Source organism: Scyliorhinus canicula, chromosome 12 (genome assembly GCF_902713615.1).
Source record: "Scyliorhinus canicula chromosome 12, sScyCan1.1, whole genome shotgun sequence".
Lineage (NCBI taxonomy): Eukaryota > Metazoa > Chordata > Chondrichthyes > Carcharhiniformes > Scyliorhinidae > Scyliorhinus > Scyliorhinus canicula.
Window position 1 is genome coordinate 93,637,685 of NC_052157.1, and position 11,537 is coordinate 93,649,221.

Here is an 11,537-nt window from a genome sequence, read left to right on the forward strand (position 1 = left end):
CCCCCACAATCTAAAGATGTGCTGGTTAGGTGGATTGGTCACGCTAATCTGTCCCTTAATTGGAAAAGAAAAAGAATAGGCTACTCAATTTATTTAGGGGCTGATTTAGCTCACTGGGCTAAATCGCTGGCTTTAAAAGCAGACCAAGCAGGCCAGCAGCACGGTTCGATTCCCGTATCAGCCTCCCCGGACAGGCGGCGGAATGTGGCGACTAGGGTCTTTTCACAGTAACTTCATTGAAGCCTACTCGTGACAATAAGCGATTTTCATTTTTCATTTTCATTTTCAACGGGGTACACACTTGAAGTCATGCCAGACGACACTTCCATAAAATATTTGGAGCTCCCTGAAACTATTAACACTCGATTTCAGCATCATCTTGGACGTGACGTTTTGGAATATGTCGACCCACAGGTCTGGGCAGAATGCCCATCACAAGTGGGACAGACAAATGTTACACCTATTAAGGTACCGAATAAGGACAATGTAACAATGCCTTCCATTCGGCAATACCCCCTGAAACCCCAAGCGGCCCCGTCTATAGAAAAAAGTAATCAGGGAACTGTTGCAACAGTGTATTCTGGTCCCTTGCCAATCAGAATGTAACACCACAATACTTGCTGTACCAAAACCAGGCAAACCAGACCAGTACCGTTTAGTACAGGATTTACGTTCAATCAATGCCATCGCGCAGCTGTTACATGCTCTCGTCCCTAATCCCGCCCACATACTGGCTCAAATTCCAGCTCGAGCCCAGCTCTTCGCTATAGTTGACCTCCAGCACGCTTTCTTTGCCCTTCCGCTCGCATCTGAAAGTCAATATTTGTTCGCATTCATTTATAATGGACAGCAGTATACCTGGACCCGACTGCCTCAGGGGTTCATCAAGTCCCCAACGCTCTTCTCCAGATGTCTGCAGACCCAACTCCAGGCCTTGACATTGGAGCATAGTTCCACTCTAGTTCAGTATGTAGAGGACCTATTGGTAGCGAGTCCCCATGAGCCCAGTCACAGGGATGATGTGATCCAGTTATTAAACCACCTAGCCTCGTCCTTTCACAATCAAATGTCCTGGTGGCTCAGACAAAGGTCAAGCTATCAGGGTTTTTTTCTTACAGCCACACACAGAAGTTTTGAACCCAGTATGCTTGAACCCATATATCAGTTCCCCGCCCCTACCATAGCCAAGGAGGTCCGTCATTGGCTGTGTATTGTGAATTATTGTTGGCAGTGGATACCAAACATAGCTGTCTATACAAAGCTGCTGACGCCTTACACGAGCGAATGGGGGATTTTACTCTCACCACCGAGGCACTCGAAGCCTTCCGGTTGCCTGAGGCAGGCCTTGCTACAAGCACCGGCACTCGGCAGGCCCCTGTACGACCGGACCGTTCCAGATGTATTGTACTGTTCCAGAAGGATGTTCAACAGCGGTACTCACCCAGCAACATGGGGATAAGCACCGGCCTGTGGCATACTACTCTTCCAAACTTGATCCAGTGGCGTTGGGCCACCCTGTTTGCACCCAGATCCTGGCAGCGATGTACAATAGTTTGAAGGTTGCTGCCAATATAACTCTCCAACAGGACGTTACGGTGTACAGCTCCCACATGGTCATCACACTGTTGGGACAACTGCAGACTCAGCATCTCACCGCAGCTCGTCAGAAGAGGTATGAAATGTACCTTTTAAACAATCCAGGTCTGGCATCTAAATATTGTACAACTATAAATCCAGCCTATTTTCTTAGCGGCCCCCCTGGCCATGAAGAGACACCTGGCCTCGACTGTTTATCCTTGATTCAGGAAGCTACCACAATAAAGGAAAATCTGAGCGATATTCCATTAGATCAACCTGACATGATTATGTATGTTGATGGCAGTGCATTAATAACCCCACTGGCCGGAGACTGTCCGGTTACGCACTCGTGGATCAGGCTGGCCTGACCCTAGAAGCGGCCGCTTTTCAGACCCCTTATGCAGCCCAACAAGCCTAACTTTTTGTCCTTACCCGTGCATGTATACTTGGTGCAGATCGCCGGGTAAATATTTACACTGACTCACGATACGCCTTTGGGATGGTTCATGACTTTGGACAGCTCTGGAAGCATAGGGGATTCCTTACCTCGGCAGGCACGGATATATCCCACCGGGCTTTAGTTAATGACCTTCTGCACGCCCTCCTTATGCCCGCGCAGATTTCCGTCATTAAATGCGCGGCCCATACAAACGGTAAGATCCCGGTTGACGTTGGTAATGAATGTGCAGCGCGGACAGCCGCGCAAATTCAGCAAGTGATGATGCCTAAAATATTGAGTCAGACTAAACGTTCTGCAGTAAATAGATCTGCCTCTGACAAGCCAATGCCAACCATCCAAGACGTCATAAGGTTACAGGAGGACGCTTCTGAGAGTGATAAACAATTGTGGAAATGGTTAGGTTGTATGATTCAGTTTGTTCTTTATGGGCCACGCCAGCACATCAGACTTGAATGTCTGATGTGCTAGCTTTATGGGTCATCGAATGTGTACACTTTGCAACTCACTGTGGGGCGCGTGGGACTAGTGATTTGTTACTGGACACTTCGTGGCACCCTAAAATGCAGGGGCTGGCCCAAAGTGTCAGTAATCGGTGTTTGATTTGTCAGCAATATAACACCGGTAAAGGTATCCCTTGTGGGGTGGGGCAAACTCCATTGCCCAGTGGTCCCTTTGAGACGCTCCAAATGGATACATTGAGTTGGAAAGGTGTCAATGTTATGAATATCTTTTGGTAATTGTGGATGTGTGCAGCAGATGGGTTGAGGCGTATCCGACTACCGATAATAAAGCTGCTACTGTGGTTAAAGTTCTGATGCGGGAAATCATTCCCCAGTACGGCATACCAGCCCAGTTAAGTTCTGATAACGGGCCTCATTTTATTGGACAGATTAACAAGGAGTTATGCTCCCAGTTGGGCATACGCCAGCAGTTACACTGTGCACACAGGCCGCAGGCGGGTTGGTTGAGAGACACAATCAGACCCTCAAAAGTTAAATTGGCTAAATTAAGAGCAGATACGGGACTGACCTGGCTTAAGTTGCTCCCCTTTGCCCTCTTCCAGCTGCGGGTTACACCTGCGGTATCGGCCCGGCTCTCCACTGCCGAGATCCCTTATGGCAGGCGCCTTAGAACTCCCTGGAACCTGCATGTTCCCAGCCTGGTTCAGTTTCACCATATGACTGAAGAAATTACTACCTTATTCTAGCCCTCACTAAGGTACTCAAGGAGCTCCACGGCCAGGTTCGAGCAGCTCAACCGTCACGTTCCCCATCACACTGATTGCTTTCAGTGCAGCCTGGTAGTTATGTCATGGTCAAAAATTGGACTCGGAAAGGTTTGGAGCCGCGATGGGAGGGGTCCTTCCAAGTTCTTCTTACCACCCCCACTGCTAGTCAAAGTGGAGGGGCGGAGTGCTTGGGTCCACCTCCACAATTGTAAAAAGGTCGGTCACTAATTTACCTCCATTCCCCAGCGTTGTTTTACAGGTGTGAAGCATGATGGTGGCTCCGCACCGCTGTGTGATCTTCGACCTCGCCTCGCTTGGAGTGACATGGGCGGCGGAAATGGAACAGGGGAATATCATTTACATCTGCAACCCCAACCAAACTACAAGAACATTTCACTTATGCAGAGGTGACGTTCTCCGCTGCCCCCATATACGAGGACGTGGTATCGACTCATGGAAGGTCATCAGGTTAACGGACCATGCAGGACTCATGAAGCAATTGCACCGGTCCCGACGATGGTAAGGGACTATTGCATGGACATTGCCTTGTTTTTGGAGTACATGTAAATTTGATTTTGGATGTGTTCACCTTGGTGCCTTAGAAATAAAATCAGACAGTGAGGAGGGGGTAGGAAGAGGTTGTGTGAGAGAGAAAGGGACTAGACAGAGGAAGGGCCGTATGAGGAGGGAGGTACAACTAGAACGTAGGTTCTCGGAGGATGTACTTGATTCATTTAGGACTCGGGAGGGTGGTAACTTTTGCAGTATGAATCTCTACTACCAGATTTACCACCGCTTGTATGGCCAGGGACGGGTTGTCACGTCCTCCCCGTGTGTATGTGGGTTTCCTCCGGGTGCTCCGGTTTCCTCCCACAGTCCAAAGATGTGCAGGTTAGGTGGATTGGCCATGATAAATTCCCCTTAGTGTCCAGAATTGCCCTTAGTGTGGGTGGGGTTGCTGGGTTATGGGGATAGGTTGGAGATGTTAACCTTGGGTAAGGTGCTCTTTCCGGGAGCTGGTGCAGACTCGATGGGCCGAATGGCCTCCTTCTGCACTGTAAATTATATATGTAAGTCTGCTACCCGAACCCCGTATCGGTGTCTAGGTTATTTTCTGTTTAACCGGTTTGGGGCACTCCCCAAACTGTGGTTAATTGTCAGCGTGCCGAGCCACCGCCTGAACTAATCACTCTTCCTTACGATCCAGCTTCCACACCACCGGCTATTCCCTTCCTCGGAATAATTCCCACTTTCAGCATGATAAGCTTCGATGGTGGAGGGCGTATATACCTAGCCACTTCACTCCCAATAGAGATTCCCGGTTGTCTGAGAATTGTTTCAGCAGTCCGGGGTACGGGTGTTTGCTAGTAGAGGTGGAAACGAATATAACATGTATTTTCCCCACCTGTACGGATAGGAGGTGTCACGTCACTCAGGTGTCTGGCCAATGCATCTGTCATAACACCACCTGCGTTCCATTGAACGCCGGCCTCCAGCTCCTTTCTGGCTGGGCGAATGTCTCTCATATCACTGTTGGATCTAGGGCGTCCGCATTGCTAGGAGGCCCGAGTGGGGCGTTCCAAAGCTGGATGAAATGGGCTACTGGAGATCCCTGCCCAACCAATATACTGATTGTGATGCTAGCCTGTACACGGATCAAGGATACTACTTTTTCTTTAATGGCACAGCGACCAATGTTTGTAACCCCAATTTCCCCGCCAAATTGCTATCGGGACTCTAGTCCCTACCACAGTCCCCTGCCCCACTGAGTGGATACTGCACCATCGATTGGCGCGCCGTCAGCCTCAGCCTAATTCTGCGAACGTTGAGGAAACCTCAGGTCCCAGCACCCAACGGGGGCCACTCAGCCGGATGGGGAATTCTGAGCGCCTTGACACTGGGGTGTGTGGGGGGTTCCTTGGCGGTCAACGATATGAATTATTTTATTTGCGGCCTTACCATCCTTGGAAACGAGACATTGGGGGCCCTCGGGGCAATATCAAAGGAACTATCTCAACTGTGGTTGATTGCCATGCAGAACCGTTATGCTCTTGACTATCTTCTGGCCCGTGAAGGTGGGGTATGCGCTATAGTGCATGGTAATTGTGTCATGGGAATTCAAGATTTAACAGCTAGCATCACTACATTTATGGATCGCATAAGGGACCACCTGAACGCTATGCAGGACCCTGGCTTTTGAGGTAGCTGGGGATTCGGAGGTTGGAAGGATTGGTTAATAAATATGGCCATGTATCTAGCAGTGGCACTCGGCTGCATCTTTGTGGGCCTGGCCATCCTTAAATGCGTGATGGGTAAATGCAGGATGCGCTGGAACAGATAGCCGCCCCTAGAGGCTTGGCTGTTCGGATCCACGAGGATGCAGTGGATGATGGGGTGCTGCAACAGGAATTAGAAATACAGCGACGAATGTTCCTAGATGAGGGGCCGTGACTGCGATTTGAACCAATAGGTTATCACGAAATTATAAAAGGAGGGAATGAGGAATTGAACAAATGAATGTGATATAAAATAGTATTATTAGTTAAAACAATATAGATAATAGGGTCTGACCGATGCTAGTGAGCTCACAGACAAAGAACAAATGAGTTTAGCAAAGCCTGGCTAGATAATGGGGAGGGTAGACTAATGGAGAGAATGTGAAAAGGATGCTGGGTAACAAGGGCCCAGGATTGAGAAAACCCAAGTGACCCCATCAGGGTATATGGCTAGGTCGGGAGGTGTATAGAATGACCAATGGGAAGCTTATATGTTAATCTTACTGTGATTTGAATATATCTGGAGAGACCCTTTGTACTCGGTCTCTCTTGCTCTGGGCTCCCAGAAGACGGCTGTGTGTGTGTTCTGAGGTCCAACGAGTAAGCCAGCCTTGCAAGTTTCTAATTATTAAATGGTACTATACCTACAAATCCATCTCTCATTTTATTGAGCTAGACTACCGTGTGAAGAATTTAACTATCAACACATGTCTTACAAGGGAAATTAAGAATGGTATTCGATCCAAGGAAGGAACATACATTTGGCAAACAAATACAAAAGGTTTGAAGATTAGCAGCTGTTCAGAATCAGCAAAGAAGGCGCAAATGAATGAATTAAGAAGGGACAATAGAATACGAAAGTAGCCTTGCATGTAATATAAAAATTCACCGTAATGGTTTCTACAGGCAAGTGAAGAGTATACAGATTGGTGAGGACACATGTAGGTCACTTACCGTCAGCAACAGAGAAATGCATAATTGAACAATGGAAGACGTCCTATTACTGGTGAATCACAGAATGAATGGCAGATGCAATATAATTTGGATAAATGCGAGATTATCCACTTTGGTAGCAAAAACAAGAAGGTAGACTATTATCTGAATGGCCATAATGTAGGAGAGAGGGCCGTGCAACGGGACCTGGGAATCTTCTTACACAAATCGCTGAAGGTAAACACACAGGTGGAGCAGGCGATAAAACAGGGAAACAGTACACTCGTCTTCATTGCGAGAAGATTCCAGTAAAGCGCAGTGATGTTTTGCTGCAAATATACAGGGCCTTACTGAGGTCATACCTGGAGCATTGTGTGCAGTTTTGGTCTCCTTTTCTGAGAAAAGATGTACATGCTATGGAGAGATTGCAGCTAAAGTTTCCCAGACTGATTCCTAGGATGGTAGGATTGATGTGCGAGACAGATCGAATCAGTTGGCATTGTATTCGCTGGAGAGCTCAGAAGGATAAGGGTGTCGCTTAGAAACCTATAAAATTCGAACAGGACTGGACATGGTAGATCCGATGGTGGTTGGGTCCAGAACTAAGGGTTACAGTTTGAGAATACTGGATAGACCTTTCAGGACAGTGATGGTGAGATATTTCTTCACCTAGAGAGTGGTGAGCTGTTGAAAGTCATAGCCACAGGAAGTAATTGACTGTAAACATATTCGATAGTTTCAAGAAGCAGTTACATATAGTAGTTACGGGGAGGGGAACAAAGAATATGGGGGAAAGCAGGATTAGACTATTGAGTTGGATGGTCAGTCTTCATCATAATGATTGGTACGGCGGACATGAAGTTCCGAATAACCTTCTCGGCCGCCAATCTGTTTGCCTTCCTTCTATGGTTAAAGTGCAGGTATTAATCATTTAATTGAAATTGCAAACAGCTGCCCGTAGGTGCATTTGAACCAGACGAACCGAAACATCAGCAGACTCCCCTCTCAATTCTTACTCCCGCAAAAAGTGGAATGATGCAGCGTTTTTCAGAGTTAACGGTCGAATCCGAACCAGTAAGGACAGTCTCTGCCACCGTTCTTCAGAGGGAATCGGTGCACTGAGAAGATATGGACTGCATTCTCCGCTCCCGCAGCCGCCTGTTTTTCAGCCTCGCCCAGCTCTTTGGTGGCAGTATTGAAGTTTGGACCGCTGGTCAGTGGCATTTCCCATTTAACCAACTAGACCAAATAGCGAAGCTACGCTGCTGACGGCAAAAAGTGAATGGCAACCACCAATATCAGAATAGAGCACTGTCACTTCTGTACGTTGGTTGCAGAATTGCATTGTGGACGGGGTTTATACGCTCACAATGTGGCCACCCAAGATTATTTCAACTGATTGTGGTACCGTGGTTTTCACAGTTGGTTCACGGCCCCAGTGTCCCCCACGTTCGATTCACGGCTTGGGTCACTGTCTGTGAGGAGTCTGCACGTTCTTCTCGTGTCTGCATGGTTTCCTCCCGGTGGTCTGTTTTCATCTCAACGTCGAAATATGTGAGGGTTAGGTGAATTGGCCATGAAAAATTGCCTTTTGTCCACAAAAAAAGGTTAGGTGGGCAACTGGATAACGGGGGGAGGGTGGAGGCATGGGCTGAAGTCGGGTGCTCTTTCCTGGGACCCGTGCAGACTCTGTGGGACGATGACCTCCTGCACTGTAACTTCTATGTTATTTATGATGGAAGGCCTTGATGCAAGAGATATGCTATCCATCCAATTATGGTGACTGAAACAGCTCAGATGAAACTCATGGAGGAATGCACGTTTCGTGATCCAAATGACTTGCTGAAACTGCACCGCAAGAGATATCGATGATATTTTTAAAATTCTCTATTTGGGAACAGACCCTATGGATTGACCATGAGGAAATTGACATGTGACAATGTATCACTTTTTGAATTCAACACAAAAGCAGTAATTCAGCCAATGGTTCCAATGTGGAGACTGTGTTGTCCATAAATAATTGAAATGATTGATCGAAATGCGTATAAATGCAATTCAAATATTCCAAATTGCTAAGATTCCAAATTGATGTAGTGAAATGCGTTTCTAGTTACATATCGTAAATAGGAGGAATGGAGTGAATGCACCAGCATCGACCTGTGCAGCTGTAGTGGCTGTGTTTCTACCATTGGAACCGGTTCCATCAGGGAGATAACATTAAGAGGATCCAGGGCAGATAGTTGTATTTACAATTTTGACAGTTGAATCAGTAACTCTCTCGGATTTCAAAATGTGTTAACAGTTGAGCTACAGGAAGGTTTGGCAGCAGAGTAGATCAACGAAGCACAGCAAATAAGTCAAGGTGTTGTCATTTCAAAAGAACGTTGACGAATTGATTTTGTCTCTACATATGAGGCATGATCAGCTAAGAATTTTTTCTGAAATTTGTGTTGCGATTTCATATTTCTAATCCCTCTGGTTTTTACTCTGTTGTTCAAATCTACGTACTGCAACAAACGTACACTGGTTGCCCAATGCCTGAAATGTCAATTGGATGGCCGTAATTAGAAAGACTATAGATATGAATAATATAAATCTTTATTATTCTCACAAGCACGCTGTAATGAATTAACTGTGGAAAACCCCTCGTTTCCAGACTGCGGCGCCTGTTCAGATACACTGAAGAGTTTTATCTAACAAGCATGTCATTCGTGACCTATGGGAGGAAACCACTGCATCCGGAGGGAACCCGCACAGATACGGGGAGAACATGCAGACTCCGCACAGACAGTGACCCATGCTGGAAATCGAACCTGGGACCCTGGCGCTGTGAAACAACAATGTTAACCACCTTGCAACTACACCTCTAGTTATTGTGAAGTGAATAACACACACCCTCTGAATGCCATTCCTCTAGTGGCGAAAATGGGAATGTCACTTGGACGAGGTGCTCGAGGAAAATATACAAATGTGCAAGCGATTTTCTGATGGTCAATCAGATTAAGGAAGAGAGATTCGTTATTAACTCATGTTGTTTCGTTACAGTCCACCTACATCTAGATGCTAAGAAGTCTGATTCACGGTTCAGCGTGTCTGGAGATGGAAAAAACACGTCGTGGGACCCCAAAGCGAGCAAAGTGCCAACGAAGGACGAGAAGTACCACGACTCTTGGACCATCAGAGCTTCTGAACGTTTCACATCCGGCAAGCATTACTGGGAGGTCGTGGTGACTAAGGGCACAGTATGGAGTGTAGGCATAGCAAAACCCGATGCCCCCATGACTAGGTGGAGAAGGCCTTCAACCAGTAAGGGCTTTTGGACTCTCATGTTGTGGAATATTAAAAACACGGACTTTAGAGTTAGAACGTTTGGCACTTCTCTCGTATTGTTTGATGTGAGCACAATTGGAATGTTCCTGGACTATGAGGCGGGGAAGTTGTCTTTTTACAATGTTCGTGACAGCTGCCTCCTGCACACCATCACTGACACATTCAGTGGTGAACTTAATCCTGTTTTCATACTCTGGATTATCACTGAGAAGGATGGCTCACTGACAGTGATGTAGCGACAGATCCCAGTTTCGACACTTCTAGGAAAACAGATATCATGGACGAGAGATCATATTGCCATGCAAACTGCATCCTCAAAACAAAACTGGATTGTTACTCGCTCCTTCCAACAAACAATTCCAGTGTCCTGATGGGTTTACCTTTTACATTTCGCTGCTGTTGCAAGTTGGTAAATTGAAGCTCTGCATTTCCATCACCAGAGACACCACGTTTTCACTCAACGTTCTATGCTAACACTTTACATAATTGCACGTTAGAATCCATTGACAGCACCATATCCCGACAATCTCCGTTCCCTTTCATTCAATCTCCTCCCTCTTCAAAACGTTTGCTTTCCTTACTTACGGTCTTGAAAGGCAACTGGGGGAAACTCACACAAGAAGCCCACACAATATTCAGCTACATTGCCAGCGTGACTTCAACGAATCACGGCAGCACAATGATGAGCTCTCCAGAACATATCACGAAATTTGCATTTTTGTTGAAAATGCGACTATTTTGCATCGCTTTGCATATTCTGCTTCAATAGTGCATTGTTTGCTGTTTATCTGGTCTGGCTTCGCAAATAAAGGAAATTAATAAAAGGTAAAAAAAAAAGTGTGATCAGTTTTATGTTGCATCTCGTTTTTACTATGGCACCCCATTTAACACCAGCACAGATAATATAACTTGCCCATTAAGCAATTGTTCTCATTTTATGAATAACCAACAGCGTTAATCATTATTAAGCTTTAAAGAAGCATGCACGCTCCATGCGCTGAGAGACTCCCAAGCAGTTAAAGCTTCTGTGCGTAATTAAGTAAAGGACAGTCTGACAATAAATGCGTCTTGGGATAATCTTACCATTATCTTGGGAACACAATAATGTATCGAAACCAACAGCAATTGGCAAGCTTCCATAACACACGCGTATTAAATTCCAAGCGTTTACAACGGGCATCGGATTTGCGAGCGATTTAAAATTTGCGAGCGATTTAAAATACTGGTTCTGGAATATGTGAGGGTTTGCCCGCCATTTGTCGGTTTCAGTTGGAACGAAGCCGCTGAAACAGAAAATCCAACTCAATATGTTTCAGAGCGTTTGTCCAGTCAGCATCATTCGCATATCATTATCACCAGCACAGATAATATAACTTGCCCATCAAGCAATTGTTCTCATTTTATGAATAACCAACAGCGTTAATCATTATTAAGCTTTAAAGAAGCATGCACGCTCCATGCGTTGAGAGACTCCCAAGCAGTTAAAGCAATTTCGCTTGCATCCGTCTTTAATCTCATATATTATTTTCTGTTTTCCTGGTTTAGGCAAATGCTCTCCCACTTTATAACTAAATCCCAGACAAGCACATTAAGTATCATCGTTTTTCATTAAAATGAAGAAACACGTATAAGGTAAAGCTACACAGTTAACAGTAGCAAAATACTTTAAGGTCGAAAAGGATATCACTATATGCTGTAATAATTGGTGTCAACGCGGTCTGACCATGCGGAA

General features: G+C 46.0%; 1 protein-coding gene across 1 annotated transcript in view; it reads left to right on the forward strand.

Annotated features, from left to right (window-relative positions):
- The window catches only part of LOC119974297 (E3 ubiquitin-protein ligase TRIM39-like), a 99,689-nt gene extending 89,192 nt beyond the window's left edge, over positions 1–10,497 (forward strand). The window contains exon 10 of the mRNA XM_038813069.1: positions 9,521–10,497. Within this exon, the coding sequence (XP_038668997.1) occupies positions 9,521–10,041 (521 nt within the window). The 3' untranslated portion in view covers positions 10,042–10,497. The remainder of the gene's footprint in view (positions 1–9,520) is intronic.
- The last annotated feature ends 1,040 nt before the right edge of the window (positions 10,498–11,537 follow it).